The 21,586-nt window shown below is 41.8% G+C and overlaps 1 protein-coding gene across 3 annotated transcripts in view; it reads right to left on the bottom strand.

Annotated features, from left to right (window-relative positions):
- MACROD2 (mono-ADP ribosylhydrolase 2) overlaps positions 1-21,586 on the bottom strand; it is an 840,112-nt gene that overhangs the window by 800,448 nt on the left and 18,078 nt on the right. For all 3 annotated transcript variants that reach the window (XM_051792687.1, XM_051792686.1, XM_051792688.1), the window contains exon 3: positions 19,581-19,688. In XM_051792687.1, coding sequence (XP_051648647.1) covers positions 19,581-19,688 — 108 coding nt within the window. The remainder of the gene's footprint in view (positions 1-19,580; positions 19,689-21,586) is intronic.

Raw genomic sequence — 21,586 nt, 5'->3', positions numbered from 1 at the left:
ACAGTTTGCCTTCCTCACAGTTTGAGGCAACAAATTGCTAAAGCCCAGCTTAGAGAGCACCTGCTGTAAGGACGAGCTCTCCCAGTCCCACAGGGTTCGTTAGTGTCGCCTCAGATTGTCCCTCCAGCCGGGTTAAATAAGTCTCCTCTGTGCAGTTGCTGCTGAGAACTTGTTGTGAACAGCTACAGACACAAGAATTACCTGTAAGGGTGAAGTCTACAACACCAAAAACTCGCAGGAAAGGAAACAGTATTATTTCATAATTGTGCTGGGACTTTATTCCTGAAATTATACACAGACGCTATAAAGTCAAAGCAAGTCTTACACAACCTGTTTGATCTCAGATGTTTACAATTTTCATATATGAAAAATATCTTGGTAATATGGTTAGTCACCATAAAAGTGCCTCTTTTCAACCTGCAATATCCACTAAGCTTTCTTACTTCCTAAGATTAATGTGCAAAGTCAATTTAAACCAATGTCTTTAATGAAATATCACAGCTGAGACACCCAAAAGCACAGAAAGTCAACCGACTTCCAACCCCAGCTCCTGGTTTCAAGCTCATCTCCTCAATCCTCCTCATTATATTCACACTCAAAGGATATCAGTAGTAAAAAAAAAAAAAAAAAAAAAGAGAGATATACACACATGGTATACCTGGAAGTAGCACTTCAAAGCTCTTCAGGTAAAATAAAACAGAAGAAATGAAAAGTTAAAAAAAATCCTAAAAAAAAATTGCAACAGCAAATTATTCATTATTCCTGTAGGAATTTAGCCAGTCAAGTATGACACAAATGTCATCTTAAATCTACAGCAGAGGTTGGTGAAATTTTAAAGGTAAAAGCTTGCTTATTAGCACTTATATATACAACTGGTATCAGACTCTACTCCCAATCTTCTGATTTTTTTCTCCCAAAGTACAGACAGATTTAGCTAAATACAAAAAAAAAATTAAAATTAAAATTTAAACGCTATCGACATTATTTGTTTTTTTTTTTTTTTCTTTTAGGAGGGAAAACAGTTGGATTAATGAGTAAGGCAAAGAAATGCATTTCTAGATAGTTCTTCTGGTAAAAACATAGATTTCACCCAGATATTGGCCAAGCACCATTCCTGAGCCCTCCTACGGTACAAAGAAAACAAACAGTGCCTGAATTTTACAGCTCATCCATAAGAAAAGCATGAAAGTGTGACCTGCTTGGCTGTTTTTTCAACACGTGTGTGTGCACACATGCACAGGTGCATAAGTGAAAACTTATGTCACAGAAAGCCAGAACTGAGAATGGAAAATACCAAAATACATTTGCAAACTTTCCACCTCCAAACTGCAAAAGTGGCAGTGCAAAAATTCAGTCTTAATGTGCTGAGATCAAACCCTGAGTACATACAACTACCTCCACATCACTGTGCCTGTGATGGAGAAACAAGAGAACAACAAACAATAATCCCCAACTTCATTCTTTTTAATCATTTCTGATTTTTAGGAACACATGGATAATGCATCATTGTTACATACAGTGTTATTCCCGATACAGATTCTCACAAAAGCCTACTACTGAAAGAAAGTATAAACTCCCCATTCTTCAAAAAGCCATAAGCATATTTTGATCTGATTGCATAACAGTATCTACTTGTTACATGGGTATCTTCATGATCAACAACTCCTCATTAAACAGAATTTGAGGTCAATTGTATCTGGTACGTGACATGTGAAAAATTTAGACTCATAGAATGGTTTGGGTTGGAAGGGACCTTAGAGATCATCCAGCTCCAATCCTGCCATGGACAGGGACACTTTCCACTAGACCAGGCTGCTCAGAGCTCCATCCAGCCTGGCCTTGAACACTTCCAGGGAGAGGCCATCCACAGCTTCTCTGGGCAACCTGTGCCAGGGCCTCACCACCCTCACAGGGAAGAATTTTTTCCTAATATCTAATCTAAGCCTGCCCTCTTTCACTTTGGATCCGTTCCCCCTTGTCCTGTCACTACGCACTCTTGTAAGAAGTCCCTCTCCACCTTTCTTGTGGGCTCCCTTCAGGCACTGGAATATTTTAGAAAATCTAATATTTTCTCAGACTTTACATTCTAAGAACCCATATTTGTTCACCTGAGTCTCGTACAGCTGTTTTCAATATATACAATGACCCATAGCAGCTTTTCTGAATCAGAAAGTGTTAAAGCAGCCTCCTGAGGAAGTTTTTTCATAAGAATTCCTCCCCACAACTGAAATAAAATAACAAAGGAGAAGGCAGACATAGACAAAAAGACTTATAAGTACAGCTGGCAGATAGGTGACTCCATATTGTGGCCAGGATACACTATTTCTGCTAAACTAGACATAAACAAAGGTAAATATGCACACAACAACTAGAAGGTTCTTGAAGCTCTCTTTGTTGTGAGACAGCTGCAAACACGTAGCTGTTGGAGTTACTGACTGAGGAAAAGATTCATTTATTTCAAGTAGCAGCTAAGCAACCTTTGACCACTCTAAGACCTGACAACTTTAATTAGTTTTAGCTTAAAACGGAACCAAACTTGGCTTTGGCCTCTCTCCAAATAATTTTATCCCAGACTGCTCTCTGTTGCTAGTGGAGCATTGCAGTATAATTACTTTAATCTCTTCATAGGCTTGTTCCATTTGCTAGCTTTCCAAAGAAATTTACAGCCTTAACATATAGCTCAAAAATAATAAAAAAAAAATATATTTCTCCTATTAGTGAAACAAAATTTAGTAAGAAGCCTCCATCCCTCACTGGCCTGTAAAGGGAACTTTTATTTTCCAGAAGTTGCTGTGCCAAACCCATGTTCATCGTGTTCAATTAAAGACACAGGACACAACAGCTCCGTGCAGTGTATGCACAGGGGAAGCTGCTAAACCTGTTTGTAGGGTTGGGGTTTGGCTTTTTTCAGGTTTAGCCTGTATCATTCCAGACAAGAAAATGACCATCTGGTACAAATTCCAGATGTATCAGCAGCCGTAACTATTTCCAGATTAAATAATGTTATCTTGTTGCTATAAAACACCAACACTACTTAAAGATCCTGCTGCTCTGATCTGGCCACTTCACCCACACACTCCATGGAGAAAATGGCTGGACAACTTATTTCTGCAAAGTCAAAATTATCACAGAGGGCAGGAAAGGGGGCCCTTTGTCAGAGTATTTTCTCCTCGATGTCCTGATCCACACTCCTGCTTCCCACAGTTCTCTGTTGAATTTCCCAAGGTGGGAACGAGGCACGAGATGAATCCTGGAGCACGCAGAGCTATGAGGGAACCAAAGGGATGGCCCTGACTCTCATAACTGCAGGTAATCCTTTTGGGTATTAGGGGTGCTCAGGTGGGCTCTGCCCTAGTGTTGGATCATCTTCCAGCAGAGCTTTGAGCAACAATTCCCCATTTGTTTGACTCCTTGCAGAACTGGTACAGAAATGTAAACATAACAGGGTTTTTTCTTAGCAGGCCTTTGGGTCTGGGAAATCACAACTTGAAAAGTACACATTTACTCCCCTGGAACACAGGTTAACCTCACACTGCAGATGGAAGGCAACTGTCCCTCGTTTCTGTATGGAGCCTCCCAACTTTAGCCCTGTGCCTACAAAAACTCCCTGCACAGCTGAGCTTCCCTTCTCACGGCAGAAACTCACAGTTTGCCCGCAGAGGAGAATTGTCAACCGTGATCTTCATCCAAGGAGAAGAGACGACATTATGGATTTCCCACTATAATTCAGAGAGCAATTTTCATCAGAGGATGAACTTAATTAAAATAGGACAGGACAGCAGAAGTAATAAAAAACCTTTTAATTACATTTCTACAGTTTTGGATTTGTCCTCAAGCTAGACATCCAGACTGCCTCAGCCTTCACCAAAAATATGAAAGGAATTCAACTGTACAAAGTTTTCCTGACCAAGCAGAAAAGCACTGAATGTCAAAAAAAGAAAAAACATTACTACTTTCAATTTGTGCATCTCTATCAAAGAATAACTTGCAGGAACATGGCAAACAGACCACATTTATTCTAAAAAGGCAGAAGTGAGACTTTTTGATAAAGAAAATGAACACATTTCCAAGCTCTCTATACACCACAGGCTTTCTTCCATACACAGCCCTGTGCAGCAGGTCTGCATTCTCCTCCCCACATTCACCACCACAAAGCTCCCAAAGCCCAGCTCCATAAACATTACCACACAGCACCTATAAACGATTTAATTAAACGCTGTTGATACCAACTCTTTATAAGCCATCAGCGTGGCAACCTCGCACGGGCTCCTCCGTCGGCAAAATAAAGGCGGCCGTGGGGACATTGTAGTGCTTAACAACACCATGTTCTCTCCTGGGGCACCCAGGTACCGAGCTAACGAGCCACCAGGTCATTCTCTGCCAGGGGAGCAGGGTGGAACACAAAGGAAATAGCAGGGGAATTCGCTCAAGTTGCCCAGGCGACAGCAAAGCAACGCGATGAAAAATTCCCGGTCACCCAGTGGCGGGGAAAGCGCTGGGGTGAGCTCACACTAGCCCAGGGCTGGGGCTGCAGCACACTCTAGTGACCCGGAGCCTCCATGGTAAACCTAAATAAATTCAACGCAGTGCACCTCCAAAAAACCTAAAGAGCAGTGATTTGAACTCTGTCTCCATTTATAAAACATTTGATGCTTGTTAAGAGGCAAAGGATAGACCGGCATTGGTCTGGGACCAGCACCCTTTTGCCCCTTCTGCCCTGTGAAGGGAACTGTGGTTTTTATACAGTTTGCTGCTTCTTTGGGTCAGATTTAAACACTGAAAATTAACCATTGAGGAGCTTTGCACCTTGTCTTACTGGTTGAGAGTTGATGTGCAGCAGACAGGAGTGTGGGACCTGTGTGCAGATGCCACAGCGGCACCTTGGCTCCAGGACACTCCTCCCCAAAACCCATCAGACTCCAGAGATCTCTGCACACCACAGCATTTTCTTTCACAGTTTCTAGTTTCATAACTGAAGATCAGCAGCTTTTCAACAGGTGGTTCAGCTGCTGTGACAAACAGTCAGTTTGCAACACCAAAAATAACTGAAAACATAGACAACTCTCCCTTCCCACCCCCTGTAAGCATTTCACAGTTACCTTGCACAAACCATCATGAAAACTATGGCTATACAGTTACAAGCCAAATTGCTTCACTAAAGTTGGAAAAGTAAAAGAAATTCCACTCAATGCCTGACTTCCACACTTCCATGCACTTGCCCAATGGTTTGGCAGGTCTCTGGAGTTCAAGCCCACAGACCAACTGGGGTGAAGAGTTGTTCATTTTTATTGCTGAGCAGCTTTCCAAATTGCTGTATAATTACAGCCCCAACTGTAATTGGTCAAGTGACCCTCTCCTACTCACACCTTCAGCACATCTAAACACTCCCTCATCTTCTCATAAATTAAAAGCATCCATTTCTTCCACATCCTATGGACTTGTTGACCAAACTTCACAATCTGGAGCTGTTGTCTTAGTCACTGAGTCCATGGAGTCACAAGATAAGCTTCAATAATTCAAACCCAAACCACTCATTTTTGTCTCCATGTGCCCATCTGTATTTCAGTGCCAACTTCCTTCTCTTACTAATCTGCAGCATCTAAGTTTTATTTATCCCCTTTCTCTGTTTTCCCCAGCATTTGCTGTGCCTTTGTTTCTCCTTTACTTGCTCCAAACTGTTCAGAAGTGCTTAATTTAAAGAAGCTTTTAGAACCATTCTGCCACATCTACAGTTGCTCTTGCTCTTAGTGCAAGCATGAATCGTTGGTATATCCAAAGCCATGTACCTATGCATGAACACACTACACTAACACACAATGTCTGACATTCTCCTCATAATGACTGCAGAACAATTACTGTTACACAAGACACATGGAATTGCACTTGGCACACCTGGCAGCACCACTTCAGTCAGGAATATATACTGCAAAAAAAAAAAAATAAAATAATAAAAAAAAAAATCATTCTGGAGAGTATAAGTTTCAGACTGTTAAGAACATCATGACTACAGCAAGTACTTACAATGGATCATTGTACTTACTAATGAACAAAGCCTGTTGAAACACTAAACTACATGATTATTGCTTAATTTCTAGATGTGGATACACCTCATTGCCTCCCTGTACAGACTGCACTTTGAAGCTGAAATAATGAACTACAGTGATTAGAGAGCAGCTTTTAAAGGGAACAAAACTTAGTGCCTTTTCATTAAATACCAGGAAGAAAAAAAAAGAAAAACTTCAATGAGAAATAGTCCTTTAACACATCATTTTTCAAGACTTTTATATGTCCTTAAATTATGTATGAACAATCCTTCCCAAGTGAACGTGACTATGCCTGCACTAGAATTTAAGAACTTGGGCAGCTTTTTCCAGGTTCAAGTTTAAACTCAAATCTATCCAGAGACATGAGTGCCTTATTTAAAAATCAGCATTTTCATCAAACTTGCAAGCTATTATATAGGATGCAGGTATTAAGCATCAGAAAAATAATCTGTTGGCATCAAAAAGAGTCACTCTGAAAAGAAAATGTTTTAGACAAAGAAGAAGAAAGATGCTTTGGAAGTATCAGATTCAGATTTCTGATTCTTGAGATTAAACAGCCGACCAAAGTTGAGAATGGAAATTCTACATCCATCAATAAATAAGCTTCTCCAAACAAGGTTTGTAAGAGAAAAAAAAAAAAGAGAGTCACCAGTTGCACTGGTATAAAAAAATAGTAATAACAGTCCACAAACAATCTCTTCAAGCAGCTTCCTTGCCATTCCCTTCTCCCATCAGTTATCTTCACACAAGCATGCCCGTTAAATGGCAGGAAATCCAATAATGATACTCTACAGAAAAAGAAAAAAGCATTTAAAAGATGATATAATTGAAAGAAACTTGTGTAATATAAAACCAGCCCTTTCACGTGTGCTCCACTGGAGTTGTATTGATACATTTACCTCAGTCTTGCTAAGAACCAGCCCCCCGGATACCTGGGCCAGTTGGTACCAAAGCTGAATTAAAAGCCTAGGGCTGCTGAGCAACTGATTTTATTTCCAGTTCATATGCACATTTTCTTTCTCACCTACTTCATACATTCATTATATGCACTGACAAGGGATCAGAATTCAGTATCGTAACTTAAAACTCCTCAGTCTCGCTAATTGTACAGGATTTATCTTCAGTATTTGCACAATGGCATTCAGGCTGCTGATGGTTCAGCCTATTTCCTCAGCTGCTGCAGAAGAAACACTTCAAACTGCAGCTAAATTTATAAAATTTAAAATAAAGCAAAATACAAAGAGTGCAAATACACGCACACATTACACGTTGCAGTACAGACACTGAGAATTAAATACTAAGCTAAAAGTGTATAAACATCAACTAGAAAGAGCCCATGTCTGCAAAGCATAACAACCCCAAGCAAAAAAGCCTAAGCCAATTCATAAACTGATTTCACCACAACCAGAAAGCACCCAAAATTCCATTTCTGAATGTTAGATCATCCTCCATTTCACCAGACTAAGTCCACATTTGCAGCACTGTGTTCATGCCAGGACTGGAGAAAAATTAGACCCAAGGTAGAACAACTATAATTGCTAAATTATATATTTAGCAAGACTATGTAAGATAATGTTGTTTAACAGAAGTAAAAAAAAAAAAGAATTAATTAAAAAGAAAAAAAATTAAAGCAAAAACAATATTTCTAGCAAGAGGAATGTTGCATTTGGTCCAGGAATTTAAAAAATAATCCCTACATCCAGGAGACCACGCTGGGAAAGAGAAAGCCTACTTGGTTTGCACAGATCTAAAGTGTTTGTCCATTTTTCCTAAGGCCCTGGATCCTGAAACTATGTCCTTCCCACATTCCCACCAACAAGTCCTTCCATAGAGTTCCAGGGGCCTGAGCTCACAGTTGAATCCTTTCTTACAGAGAAGTGAGATGCTTTACCATCTCCTGCTTCAAAAATCAAGGCTTACCCACCTTGATTCCTCCTCCCACTAAACAAACAAACAGGAAAATAAATTCATGAGCAATAAGTCCAGTGAGGACGACAATGCCGCTGATAAATCCGGTCCCCATTCCACGGCAGGAACAGGTAATGATACACTTCAGTTTTCAATTTGATCGAAGCACAGGAGTGAGCTTTGCACTCCACATCTAAAAAAAGGAACATGTCCTAGCTTAGCTCCATCATGCCTGCACCAGCAAATTGACTTAATTGTAAGCAGGGAATTATGAAATCTGAAGTGACTCCAGCGGCGCTCCGGGGAGATTCCCGAGGCATGGTGTCTATAGCAGAGACACCAAAGAGCCATCCAGCTCACTGGCACCCCCGGGCACAGCACAACAGCCCTGGCTCTCTGAAAGAGGCCAACAAGGAACAGGAACAAAACCTGGCTTTCCTGGATGATCAGCACTGGCCCAAATAGGAACAGGTGAGTTTAAATACCAAAAGCACAGGCTGGAGGCTGGGATTTGAGACACTGATTTGTAGTTGTGAGGTTACGCCCAGGAACAGCTCATAGGGGCCTTGCTAAGGAGAAGTTTTTGATTCTCCTCCTTCATCCTTCTCCCCAAAGATAAGGGAGGCTACAGCCATCACAAGCTGCTCTACTGGGTGTTAGCACTAGAGGACAGGAGAGGAAGGCAGGCAGCAAAGATATTGCTAAACTGTAATTTCTGGCTCAAATCCTGGTTTCAGCCTGATGATGCCAGCATGATGGAAGAGGAGAAGTCAGATGTAACTCAACCCCTGGGACAAAGGCACTAAAAAGAAAAGTAGGAAACCAAAACCTTTTGCTGTGTCTTTGATAAGAGTTATAGAGAAAAGAACTCCCACCTGCAAACACCCCTTGGCCTGTCTGTCAGGGGATTCACTTGGAATTTAAGAAACTGTTTTTACTTTAATCTAATCTATTACTGGTGTTGGGGACTAGTCTGAACTAGAGCTGCAGCCTCTGAAGCTGTAAACTCCTGACCTAAAGAGCCTTTGGGCTCTAAGCCCTGCCAAAACTCCAAGTTTGGGCCTCCTAAGCAGGTTCCTTTTTACCAGAAAGGAGGGGGAAGGTAGAGAAATCACTCTTTGTGGTGGAACAGCCCTAATACTGATCACTCTGCTCCCTGAAATGCTGCTTTTGTCATCTAGTACTGGGGGAAAAAAGAAAAAAAAAGAAAGAAAGAAAGAAAGAAACTATAATTAGCTGGACCATGGCCAAGGCTGGAACTGCTGGTTGGCAAAACTCTACTGGGACACAAGGCAAAAATCATCTGGCCTCCAGCACTCGGAGATTCCTTCATCCAAGGAATCAAAGGAAGACCTTGTCCTGGTCCACCCTTCCTCTAGGGTAGATTCAGTTGGGGGTTTTTTTAAGGCAATGGATAACTTGAAATGAAAATTGTTTTAGAACTTTACAAATAAGATCTTGTGAATAAATTCTGGATTTCTGTTAGTTTCTCTCATATGGTTCAGTGAACTCTGCAGGTAAAATGCACAATTATTCACTGACTGGCTATTCTGGAAACCATTCTAAAATTTTATTTTAATTTCAGAAAGAATAATACCAGGACTCAGATTTGCAGAAATTCAGAACTAGTCAATAGTGACCTGGACCACATTGCTCAGCATAATCACTTCAAAGGGGACTAAAACTAACAGGATAAAAACAGAGAGTTCCTCCGAAACAGCCTATACACCATAAATTCTTAATAATGTAAAGGGAATGGGCTGCCAGTTACTATTATCTGGCATATCAAGTCACTGGGAAGACTTACATTCCTCTATAACCTGGTTTCATAGAGTTGAAAGCAATAGCACCTTTCTTAAATAAAAAGTTATTTCACATGACACAAGAGTACCGTTCCCTTGAAAAAGCAATATGGTTCACACTTTAAATTTAAAAAGCATTTCTAACATGGATTTGCAATGCAAAACATTCTAAATACAAATCAAGTGTAGCTGACAGAACCATCTTTTTGAGACAGCCTACAACGAGGCACATCAGATATTAACTATTTCTATTTATTACACTACAGAAACCAGCTTTAAAGCATAAAATGAAGGTGCTACAGAGACATATTTAAGTGATTCACGTTGCACATCAGACTGAAGTTACTGCAGCACAGACATGCAAGTGATAAAAGAGAGAAAGAGCAATAATCCTAAAAAGTTTGCCAAATCAGTGTCTTTCCCACAAAATTCAACTACTCAGACACAATAGGCAATAAAAGCCCCAGGCACCAAGGCAGTGGTGAAACCATCTGAGAACAAGGGTCATTCCAACATCACTCCTACAAGAGCCAAAGCTTTGCTTTATGAGGATGGGGGAGAAGCTGCAGAGCTCCAAAAACTTCTCTGCAAGCAGGAGGGCAGTATTAGGGACAGGGCACCCCAAGGAGGAAGGAATACAACCCCCCACGTCCCCTCCTGGCCATTCACAATCCAGGCAGGAGATACTAAAACGAGCCTCGAATGTTCCTGTCGCCTCAGAGTGAATGGGATGTACGGGAGCAGCGGGAGCTCCTCACACCACGGTTGTGAGGAAAGCACAGGGCCTTGCAGCATCTTCACTGTTGGAATTAAAACAATTCCCAGACACATCTAAAGCACTCTGAGCAATGGTATGTAAACATACAAGTGACTGTTCCTTGCACATGATGGGAACACCACTTGCCATTGTGCCTGGATTAACAAGCAAATGCCGCTTTCACAAGCCTTCCCCCCTGCTTTGATGTATATTTAGCTGCCATTGCTAATTTTTATGACTGTGACAGCAGGTCACACAAAGGGGTTTGGAGCCCAGATTTCTAAAGCCAAGCCCTACTCTTAATGCTAATTTCCAAGTGAGAGGCATTCTGAATTCCTAAAGAAAGCAACTTGTGGTTTTGCCACAGAAATGTTTTCCTTTTGTCAGAAAAGTCAGCTGCTAACAGCCATGGGTCAAAACAAAACCTAAACTGCATTTCACGGTCCATAATTATTTATGTAACAAGCAATGGAAACCGTATTTCAAGGGACTACATTTCTCAAAAAGCTTTCCCAAAACCCGCAGCAAGTGGCAAAGCACTAGGCAAAATTGAAATCCTAAAAAAGGGTGGAAGACACAGCATCAGTCTTCTACTCAGCAGCTAAAAGAATCAAGGAAAAGAAATTCCTCCTGCCCGAGGAGAAGGCAGGGGAGACAAGACAGGGTCAGCAGGGTCAGCCAGCTACTCAACAGCATTTTTGAACATCAACTCTCACCACCATTTTGGTGAGTATTTATCCCATTTTCTGCATCTAGTAAGTTAGGTAAGATAAACCTAAAGCTACCTTGCTCTAACCAAAGGAGATCTTCCCCTGTTCAATACTTAACTGCATATATTTAATGGGATTAAAACACATGGAAACACTGATTCCCTTGCTGACCTTACTGTACTGCTTACAGTGACTGAGATCATGATGATCCAACATCTGAACAAACCCAGGACAACCCAATGTGTTCATGGTTACAACACAAAGCCAGGAAAGAGCAAATGTACATCTGGACAGAGTATGAGGGGCAATATTAACACTACAGGGATAATCTCAGCCTATCAACTGATCTCTCACTGCCAAGATTCTCTTAGTATCGCAGAGAGAGGAGACTTCAAATAATTTCTTGAACTGATTTAGGTTTTTTAAAATGTGAAAGCTTGAAAAAACCCACAATGTTGCATGTCTGTCTTGACTGAGAACACACTGATGCAACTATCAGCTTAGAAAAGCCCCAGTCCTTTAGATAATCCCCCACAAGTCCTGATTAAAAGTGGATTTAATATTATGAAACGAAGCATAATTGTTCAAGGCGACCTTGGGCGGTTTCTTACACGGTGAGCGCACTCAGGACGACAGCTGCACTGTCAAATGCATGATAAGACAGGCTGATAGCAAGGTCCTTCCCAAATATTTCCCTCTCTGAAGTAAAACAGATGCTCCCAGCTCTTCCAGACCACGCCTGTCTCCTGCTCTATTTCAAACACATGGAATGAAATGGAGTCGGCATTTAATAAGCGCGGGCTGTATCGACAGCCCCTCCAACGAGCACGCCCGGAATACACGCATTTTGTTTCCTCTGCTTAAGCCATTACTGATTTTATGTCCAGGAAAATTAAGGTGTACGGGCCAAAAAAGTGGCTCCACGATAACAGGGGCACTATTGCCACCTGCTGTCGGAAAGCACTCTTGTCATCCCGGCTGAGGGAAGTCAGACTTCTAAGAAATCCAACTTTGGATTTGGAAATACCAAAAGGTGTTTTGCCTTTATGCTGCTGGTTTTCCCTAGAAAGGGCACACTGAAAAAAGGTCCAGGGTAACCACGGCATGAAGGATCAATAATCACACTGGCTTCAGACACAGTAAACGGATTCAACAACAAATGCACAAAGAAATGAGAACATATTGGCCCAGGTAAAACAGTGTTCTGAAAGCATCAATGCTGAAAACAGGCTGGCAAATAAATGCAGGTATCACAGACCTTCATGTCAGATTGGACTACTGAAATGTCTACCTTGCCATTTCACATCTGATTTGTACAAACAGACTACGCTGAATCCTGTCAGAGGAGAAAACTGGCCATTAACTTTGAGCCAGGCTATTTCCTAGAATCACAGAATGGTCTGTACTGGAAAGGACCTTCAAATATCAATTAGTTCAACCCCTCCCACCATGGGCAGGGACACCTTCCACTAGACCAGGTTCCTCAGAGCCCCATCCAACCTGACCTTGAATAATTCCAAGGATGGGTTATTCACAACTTCTCTAGGCAATTGAATATTAGATACTTAATGTTCCTGCACACTCATCTCATTCCACTCAGACTTCTACAGCAGCATGGAACAACAGGAAAAGCCTAAAAGCTTTCTGAACCTCAACATGCGGTGTGTCTGGTGACTCAGCCCACAATCTGTTAGTTTAAGGGGCCTTTCAAGTGCACTGTTCCAGTGGAAAGTATATTTTCTTCTCTACTGCTTTTTTTATGGCTTCTCAGTAAGTCACTGAACGCTCACATCCCACTGCTTGAAATCATCACTTGATTATCATTAACATGAAGTGCCTCTCTGTCTGCAATGCCTGCCCATATGGCAGGCTGATGGGCAGAGCTCTCCTGGAGGCAATGCAAGGTTTAGGTCTCCATTCCACCATCCACACTCCCTGCTCCTGACACCACACCTGATGTGGCAGGTTGGCGTCCAGGCCCATGTCCGAGGCTCACAGCCCTCCAGAAGCCATCCCTGTGAGCTGCCCAGCACGGCTGTGAGCACACCGGTGAGCACAGTACCAAAAACATTTCCCCACAACTCATTTCCCCCTCCCAAAGCACCCCAGAGCAAGGAACAAAGTTCATTCCTGCCATGTGTCTGCAGCCCTGCCAAGCCTTTCTCCTTTTTTAATCCTTAGGTTTTGAGTTATATTAATTATACCTGAGATACTTTCAAAGTGCATTGCAACCATCCTTTATGCAGTGCAGTTCTGAGTGAGCCTCTTCAGCCTTAAGCCTTGGCCACATCCTTGGAGCAAATGGTGTTTGACTGAGGCAGCAGCTCCAGTAATCCATGACTAAATTAAACCACACCTCTGGCTGCACTTCCCTTTCATTCCCTAGATCACTGTCACTGTACACAGATTTTTAGTTTTTCATCCAAATGAGTATTACACTGTAGGGAAGAACAGCACTGAAATGAAATTAGGCCAAAAGCAGAGGGCAGGTTTAACCACATCTACAGCTCACCAGCCATGCTTAAAACACTTCCCACAGAAAGCAGCAATAAACTCACTCACTCACAGATGTCATGACTGAGAATGACCGATTCCCTCAACTATTAACATTGACTTTCCTGATGAATAAGTCAGGACTATATTTAAATTAGTCTGGGGCTTTACACACAAGTGTAATTGCACCAACTGTAAATTAACTTGAGAAACCTTTGATTAACACCACAGTCTGCTCGCAGTAAAGATGAAAACCAAATTAACAACAATTTGTTAGCAATATTGGTTCTATTCCTAGAGGAAATTACAACAGTGTAAGTTATATAGGCAGATGCCAGATGACTCCATACATGAGATTTCAGTACAAGTTTTCAGTTTCCCTGTCTGTAAACTGGAAATAAAACATTTAAAGTACCTTTACAAAACATGCCACTGGACAGCAAATTCACTAAGAAGCTCCCAAGCATAAGGAACCATTTATACAGAAAAGAACAAAAACCCCACAAAAATCAATGTTAATAGATGCAAACATCCCATGTCAAAATCCCATAAGCAACTTAAGGGCAGATTTTACATTTTGTTCATTCCGCTTTCAATAGCAGGAACATTTAACTTAAGGGACTTATTTTTATAGTGAATTTTTGAATAGCAATTTCAAATGAGCTCCAGAGTAGGAACTACTGGTCACTGTAAAATAAAATGTGGAGAATAAGTATATACCCAGTGCTGGGTCAGGCTCAGCAACCGACTCAAATACCTTCATAATATTCAGACAGGCCACTTCTGAAGTAATTTCTACTCCAGAAGCCATAAGATGAAAATTCCGTGTGATAAATTAAGTTGCCAAATGAAATGGATTAGCAATCAGTGAAATTGCCTGATGTCAGATCTGTTCCAGATTAGAATCCATCCTTTTTCCCCACCTGTTCATTAAGCACCAAGTTCAAGGCGACGGCGGTGACTGATTGTGCATTAACAAGCTGTTTGTGTGGAAAGGCAGAGTTCAGCCACTATCTGCACCTACACACTCCTATAAGTAATTCCCTGATAATATATTCAGCTCCCAGTATCAATGCACAGCACTTCTACCCTGACATGTAATTTTGGATTTGAGAAAAATGGGATGCCTCATAAACAATCAGATTATAACTCAAGGTCAAGGCCGGGGAAAGAAGAGTCAGGAAGAAAATCTGTTGCTATCTCCAGTTAGGAAAAGTGGATAAGGATATTGTTATGACACTAAAATACTGAAACACAGTTGTGAAGTCACAAGCCTGAGGGAGGAAAGGCATATGTCATTAGGAAAGGTGGGACTTAAAATGAAAAGGGCTATTTCATCCTCTAAGTCGAGTCATGCAGAGGAGACTCACTGCACAGAGGGAGGTGGTTTCCTGGAAGGAAATATCATCTTGAGGAGTGTGAGTTTCTAAACTAAATGCCAGCATTGGACTGGAAAAGGGACATAAAAAGCTGTCTAGTTATCTTCTTCACTAAACCTTTTTGCTACTTAAGATTTTATTTCCCATTTGTTTTCTCATATGGAAAAGATACTCCCTTTAAACAGTGATACCCTCTCCCCAAATTTGGGAGTATTAGCGATGATCCCAGCACTCAAGTACAGTTTACAAGGAGCCATTCAGTTGCTGTAACTGTAGCAACCCTCTAACTGCAAACTTAGAAGCAATAGTACAGATTTCTTACCAGAGAGAGCTCATTGAATACAACTGATCATCTTCCCTTTGCCCAAAGATTAAAGGTTTCTCTTCTCAGTATCAAACTTTTGTACAGATATCCAAAAATATTTTTCAAAGCTAAGAAGAAATGTCATTTCTTCTAGTGTTCTGCAAGTCCTCTTCCTCCTCCTAATCAAATAAAAACAAGGAGAACCCTTTTCTGCCCCTCACCTAATCCACCTTGCCCATGGTAAAAACTCCCTCACAAGCATATTAGTACATGTCTCCTCATCTTAGAACTGGGCATAAGATTTATTAACAAGCAGGAAGTGAATGAATACCTGAGGTCAGCAGTGAAAAACTGCTGCTTAAGGTATATCAAGTACACAGACATCCACGTCACACCCACCTGAAAATTCCACTCCTTCAAATGGTCACTGCATAGGATATAAATAGCAATGTGGTTTTCCCTATATTTATTAAAAATGCAGAGGAAGTTTACTCTTTATCTCTTAGTTGATGCTATAAATATTGCACAACTTATTTTTCAAACCTTACTGAGGTTTTTACTGCTTATTTTTATATCTGGGATTGTCAAAGGGACTAAATGACCCCTCTCTCCCTCTCCTAAACACAGACACACCCTCTGAGCTCAGTTCCCACAAGTTATTTGGAAGTTGGCTAATTGTGGTTATCTGGCTTCCAGGTGCTTGAAGCACTTCTGGCATCAGGATGAAGTGACATCCAGGAATAGTTAATTTGTTAAAAAGCCCAGTCATCACGGATTTATGCAGGAAGCACATGCCTCTAAGAGAGCCTGTTCCCATTCTTAGAGTGTAATAATGATAGAGCAGAAGAGGATATGGGAGTAAAAATAAGATTTTTGTACAAATCTTACCTGAATCCTCAAAAAAACCACAAAGGACATGACATAACAAGATACCTTAGGTAAAACATCAACTTAAACTAATACCTGTCTGCAATGCAATCAGCAGCAAGGAAGTTCTAGGAAGCCATTCTGGAAGGAAAAGACATTTACAGGGGTAGATAATTTACATTGATTTTAGCAAAGTGGCACATCAGCTGCTTTTTTCAGCTCCCTTCTCCCTCGCGCTGCTTCTCAGATCTCCACTCTGATCCTGAATGATTTCCAAGCAGCTGTTTTGATGTGGTTCTTTTGACAATGAACAAAGACACAAACTTTCTTCTACTGTTTCCTTAGTTGCTCTCTTTTAGCATAAAATATATATAAGATATTTTTGGGAAGTAAGTACCATTCAGTTTGTCTGTTAAAAGTCTAGGAGAAAAGGGGATCTTTTTGTAGCAGAGTTCATCAGTGATATACTGATATTTAGCTACATAAGATCACGATTTATATCTCATTTCCTCCTCACAGGCAGCTATTTGAGAACATACATTTTTTTGGCAATACATTCGTATCCAAATCTGGAGACAATCTGAACCACCTGGAACCCTTCCACAGCTCCAAAATGTTCAAGATTATTCCCTTAATTTCAGGCATGTTTAGTTGTTCACATAAGTCAACGTAAACATTCCAACTGTAAGTCTCTTCCTGTGGCCTTAATTTGGATATGACTACTTATTACAGAAGACAGAATTTCTAAGTTTAGAGAGAAAGTCTCAAAAGGGTCTTTTCCTTCCTTTCTTCCTAACCCAGGGCTTGAAACAGGTAGGAGGGAATCAGTCATTAACATGTGGCATAGTCAAAAAGCATTAAATACAAAAATAACCTGCACAGGTTTACCTCCAAAACTCCACTTCCTATTCCATGTTCAGGGGGCTGCATTTTACTGAACTTACACACAGAAGCTGGTACTGTGACTTTCTGCTTTATCTCTGAGGTTTGGATAACTTCCATTGCAGAAGGGAAAACAATGGGGTCGAGAAACACAGGTTTAGATACAATCTAAGAGATGCTCCAATTTCATTGAAACTGTTTGATTTAAAAGGAATCCCAGTGCAGCAAGTGGATGTTTGGACAAATAACACGGATCTTGAACCAAAACACCCTCCTCATGTAGCTTTTCCAGCTGTCCTCCACAGTTTAAAAGGTTTAACAGAAAAAAATGTAACACTGAAACCAGGAGCAAATCAAAGGCTTACACTTAAAATTTAATTCCTGCTTTGACATACAGAGAGCATTTGATTTTTTTCCAAGGCAACTGTAGGTTAGTGTTTTAATCTAAACTTATTACCACCTCATAGTAGTTAATATATTAACCACTTAAGGGAATATAAAAGAAGATTACAAGAGAGAGTCAGAATAATCTCAAAAATCCACCCATACCAAAGCCCTGCCCTGGGGCTGCTGCTCCGTGTCAGCCTGATACACCAAAGCATCACTGTATAAATAAGGTCCTTTCAATAAGTATCTCTGCCAAAATCTAATCTCAATCTCTCATTGAGCCCAAATACAATTTAAAGAAGACAACAGTAGAAACAATTTCTTCCTTTTTGCCAAAAGCCTTCTAGATACTTTCAGAGTGTCATGTCCCTCTTCAGGTTTTTCAGTCTCAGTTTGTATTGTTTTGAGTGGTCTTTAAACCTTTTCTCAAAATTGCACATTTAAGAGGCGTTGTTTTGATTCTATTTTTTATTTCTACTCAGAGATGCATTTCTCATCAGGATGGCAGGCAAGTTTACAGGCAGATAAGGTCATTGGCAGTCTGGGATATTTCAAGCAAAAGGAATAAAACTCTTTTAAATAAAGAAAAGCAAAGTATTACTATTCCAAAGCTTATCTGCAACCAGCTCCAGCCTGTAATTCAAGGGAGGCTCAGGAGCAAAGAGAAGTTAACTACAGATGGAGAGAAGTGTGCTAATATTGACTTACTGGAAAGCAATAAAGTCAGGAAGTCAGGGAGGGCACTACTGGAAAATCATCTTTAAAAAAGAACTAGGAAAAAATTAAAATAGTGAAGCTTCCGAGGCCTTGCCAACACAGAGAGGAGATCACATTACATGGATGCTACCGTTTGTTTGTAATTTAGGAAGGCTTTCGTGCATCAGCAAGCTAGAAGATTAATTAAGAACTTTTACATGAGAATACCAGCCTCAGTACTTGCACTTTGAAAGGACTAAGGATTCTACCTGTGCTTCCCAAAACCCACCAGCAGATCTCCACTGTTCAAGTGGGGAGTCACACAGAGAGAAACAACATCCGACAACCCAAGAGTCTGTTCACAAACCTCTACACTGTGTGAGCAAACATTCCTGTGCTCTTTACAGACATGAGCCAGTACCTCCACAAACAAAGCCTTTTACAAACCTATCTATTTTTGCCAATACAGCCTTGGGAATCTCTGCACTTTACTGCATCACAGAGAAGATACTGCAACGTTTCCTTCCAACAAATGAATCCCACCAAAAATTAGTTCTTGAAAAATTCATCAATGCCACACAAATACTAGGTGGGGAAAACATTTCCAGCCTCAGGACAAAACAACCACATTCTTTTTGGGGTGAGGAGTGCAACCAAAGGTTGCAGAAGGTTTCCAAGGGGAAACCTTCCCACAGTCTTTCCAAAAAAAAAAAAAAACCAAATCAGCTTACTATAACCTCATACACAAATCAACTAATTGCAGAGGCATTTCCCCCCTCCTTTTGTCACAAGATGCTACACACAGTTCTTCACCTCAGCTGCCCACATGGAGACAGTCACTGAGCAAGAAGAGGTACTAAAACAGTTATAATTCTGGAGGTCAGGACCAAAAACTTGAAAAACAGAATCTCCCAACACAAAAGCAACTACACAAACCACATAAAACAAAATCAGAGTTCATGTCACCTTGTTGTTAAGGTTTTCACCTTACCTAGCCCACAAATGGCTTGATTTATAAAAGCAGACTGGAATGTACTGCACCAGCTTGGTAAGAAAATTGAGCCTTCTACAATATGATGTGTGAAGTCCCAGCTACAAGTGAAGTCAAAAGATGGATATAATAAGATTTTTCACGGTGACCACGCTATTAAAGTTTCACAATAATCCCTGTCACAGTAAAGGCACACAGGATGAACAGGTGCAATATAAAGGAATCAGGGGAAGAGGTCTATTTTCCAACAGATTTCCACAGGATACACCAGTTTCAGGCAACTTTTCAGAGTTCTCTCTTGCAGTGTGGAGCTATAAAGGATTTTCAAGCCATGACAATGCAAAATATTTCACCACCTACCAGCATTAACGATGGCATCGACCTCCAGCAGTGTAATGTCACCTCTATAGAGAGAAACTTTCTCACTCAGACTTTTCTTCCCCTGCACGTCTTCTTTAGTGCTTTCACCTACAAACAAAGAAAGCAGTAAAATCAGGTTACAAACGTGGGTCTGAGATCATTATTTACAAGCCCCAAGCAGGCAGCAGTCCAGTCACATATTGCTGTCACGCTGCAGCAGCTTCCAGTTTCACCTCGAGAGGGCACCGATAACCCACACAGAGAGCAGCACTGCCCTAAAAATCACTCTGCTTGCCTGTTGTTTCCAAATACAAAATAGTAAGAAGCACTGAATCCTTGCCCGCATACCATTTGATTACAAAACCGTATAAACAAGCATTTTCTGAAGCGAGATCCATCAAATTTTATTTCGTAATCACAAGGGAGCAAATTGCAACAACAAACTGAAGAATTAGTTAAGATAACCCTCCTACTAGAACAATAGTTTCTCCAAATGAGTACAAAAATATACAAGCACGTCATTTGCCAACAGCCCCAAAATTCAGAATGACCCCTGTAGACAAACAGTCAGGAGAAAAGCCTGAAAAAACCACCATCAAATTTAAAACTTGAAGCTTTGTCACCTTAAATTGCTCAACTAGAAGGAGGCAAGTGGTGAAGACACAACATACATCAGCCTTCAACAGACTTGTTAATACATAATGTTACAATTAACAACTAAGGCCTGTTATTCTGAAAAACTCTTTAATTTTTGCATCACCAAATCATTTGCACCCTGCTCAGTCTATTAAGCAGTTCAGTTACCTCCAACCCTTTCACAAATGCATTGCCCAAAGCTTCACCAAGTCTTGCACTGTTAGACATGCACATCATCAGCAACGAAATGAGGAGGGAAGATTATTAAATTGAGTATTCTTAACATTCCTTTCAGCAAAATTCTCAAGAGGCTCGAGTTCATCTACTGGTCAGAAATAGAACTCATTTGCTAAAGTGACAAAGTGGGAAGCAGTCTCAAATCTTCAGAACAAATAAATTTTGTTTGTAAGCAAAGAGTCCTCAATACTTAGTGAGAAGGTAGAAACAGTCCAAATAAATTTGCCTCTTTCGTCTTACCCTAAATTCCCATGAATTTGAGAATAACTGCTCAAATCTGCCGGCATTGCAAGCAACATCCCTGCCCTGGCACAGCCCCTCCTTACTGAGCTCCTGGGGCTCAGACCCATTCCCAGTGGCGAGAGAGCAGCTGAGACAGCCACGTGCTCAGACCTTCTGGGCTCATGTTGGCATTCCCAGCCCTCTGACAGACAGGAAACAGCCCTGTGACAACACAGTGCATTTGGTGTCAACCCCCTCTCCCCGCCCCGTGCTCCCAGTGATGCCATCACCCTCACATTCCACCCTCTCGTTCCATTTCCCAGCCCTCTGAGCTCAGCTCAAGGTGCCGGTGGGGGATCGCAGCAGCACCGTGATGCTCCGCACGGGGCTCTCCCTGCTCCTGGGGCTCTCCCTGCTCCAGGGGCTCTGTGCAGCATCGCCCCTCCCCGGCACCCCCGGCGCTGGCAGCCGTCCCATCAGGGTCTCTGCCGGGCTGGATGTGCCTGCCCAGGCCCTGCAGCAGCCGGGCACTGGCGCTGGCGCTGGCACAGGCAGTGCCGGCCTGTGGCCCCTGAAGGTGCTCGGCTGTGGCTGCTTGGCCTTGTCCCTGCTGGTGGCCGCGCTTTGGCTTGGATGCCGCCTCTGGAGAAAAGCCAAGAGGCCACGGAGAGAGGTGAGGGATGGGGTCAGGCAGCTGGGATGGTGCCAGGACACACCACGGCCTGGGGCTGCGATGTGCAGGGTGAGGACTGACAGCCCCTGTGTTGAGCAAAGCCTGGGCAGGCACCGAGGGCTCTCTGCCTCTGCCCCAGCCCTGCACCCAAGGCCAGAGGCAGAGCTGGGCTCAGCCTCCTTCCTCCCAGGAGGAAGCGAGGACTGGCTGAGCCACAAGGGCCACAAGACAGAGCCTG

This window comes from Manacus candei, unplaced genomic scaffold, assembly GCF_025592945.1.
Source record: "Manacus candei isolate 608988 ecotype Guabito, Panama unplaced genomic scaffold, ASM2559294v1 h1tg000035l, whole genome shotgun sequence".
Taxonomy (NCBI): Eukaryota; Metazoa; Chordata; class Aves; order Passeriformes; family Pipridae; genus Manacus; species Manacus candei.
This window is presented reverse-complemented; position numbering and strand designations above follow the sequence as displayed.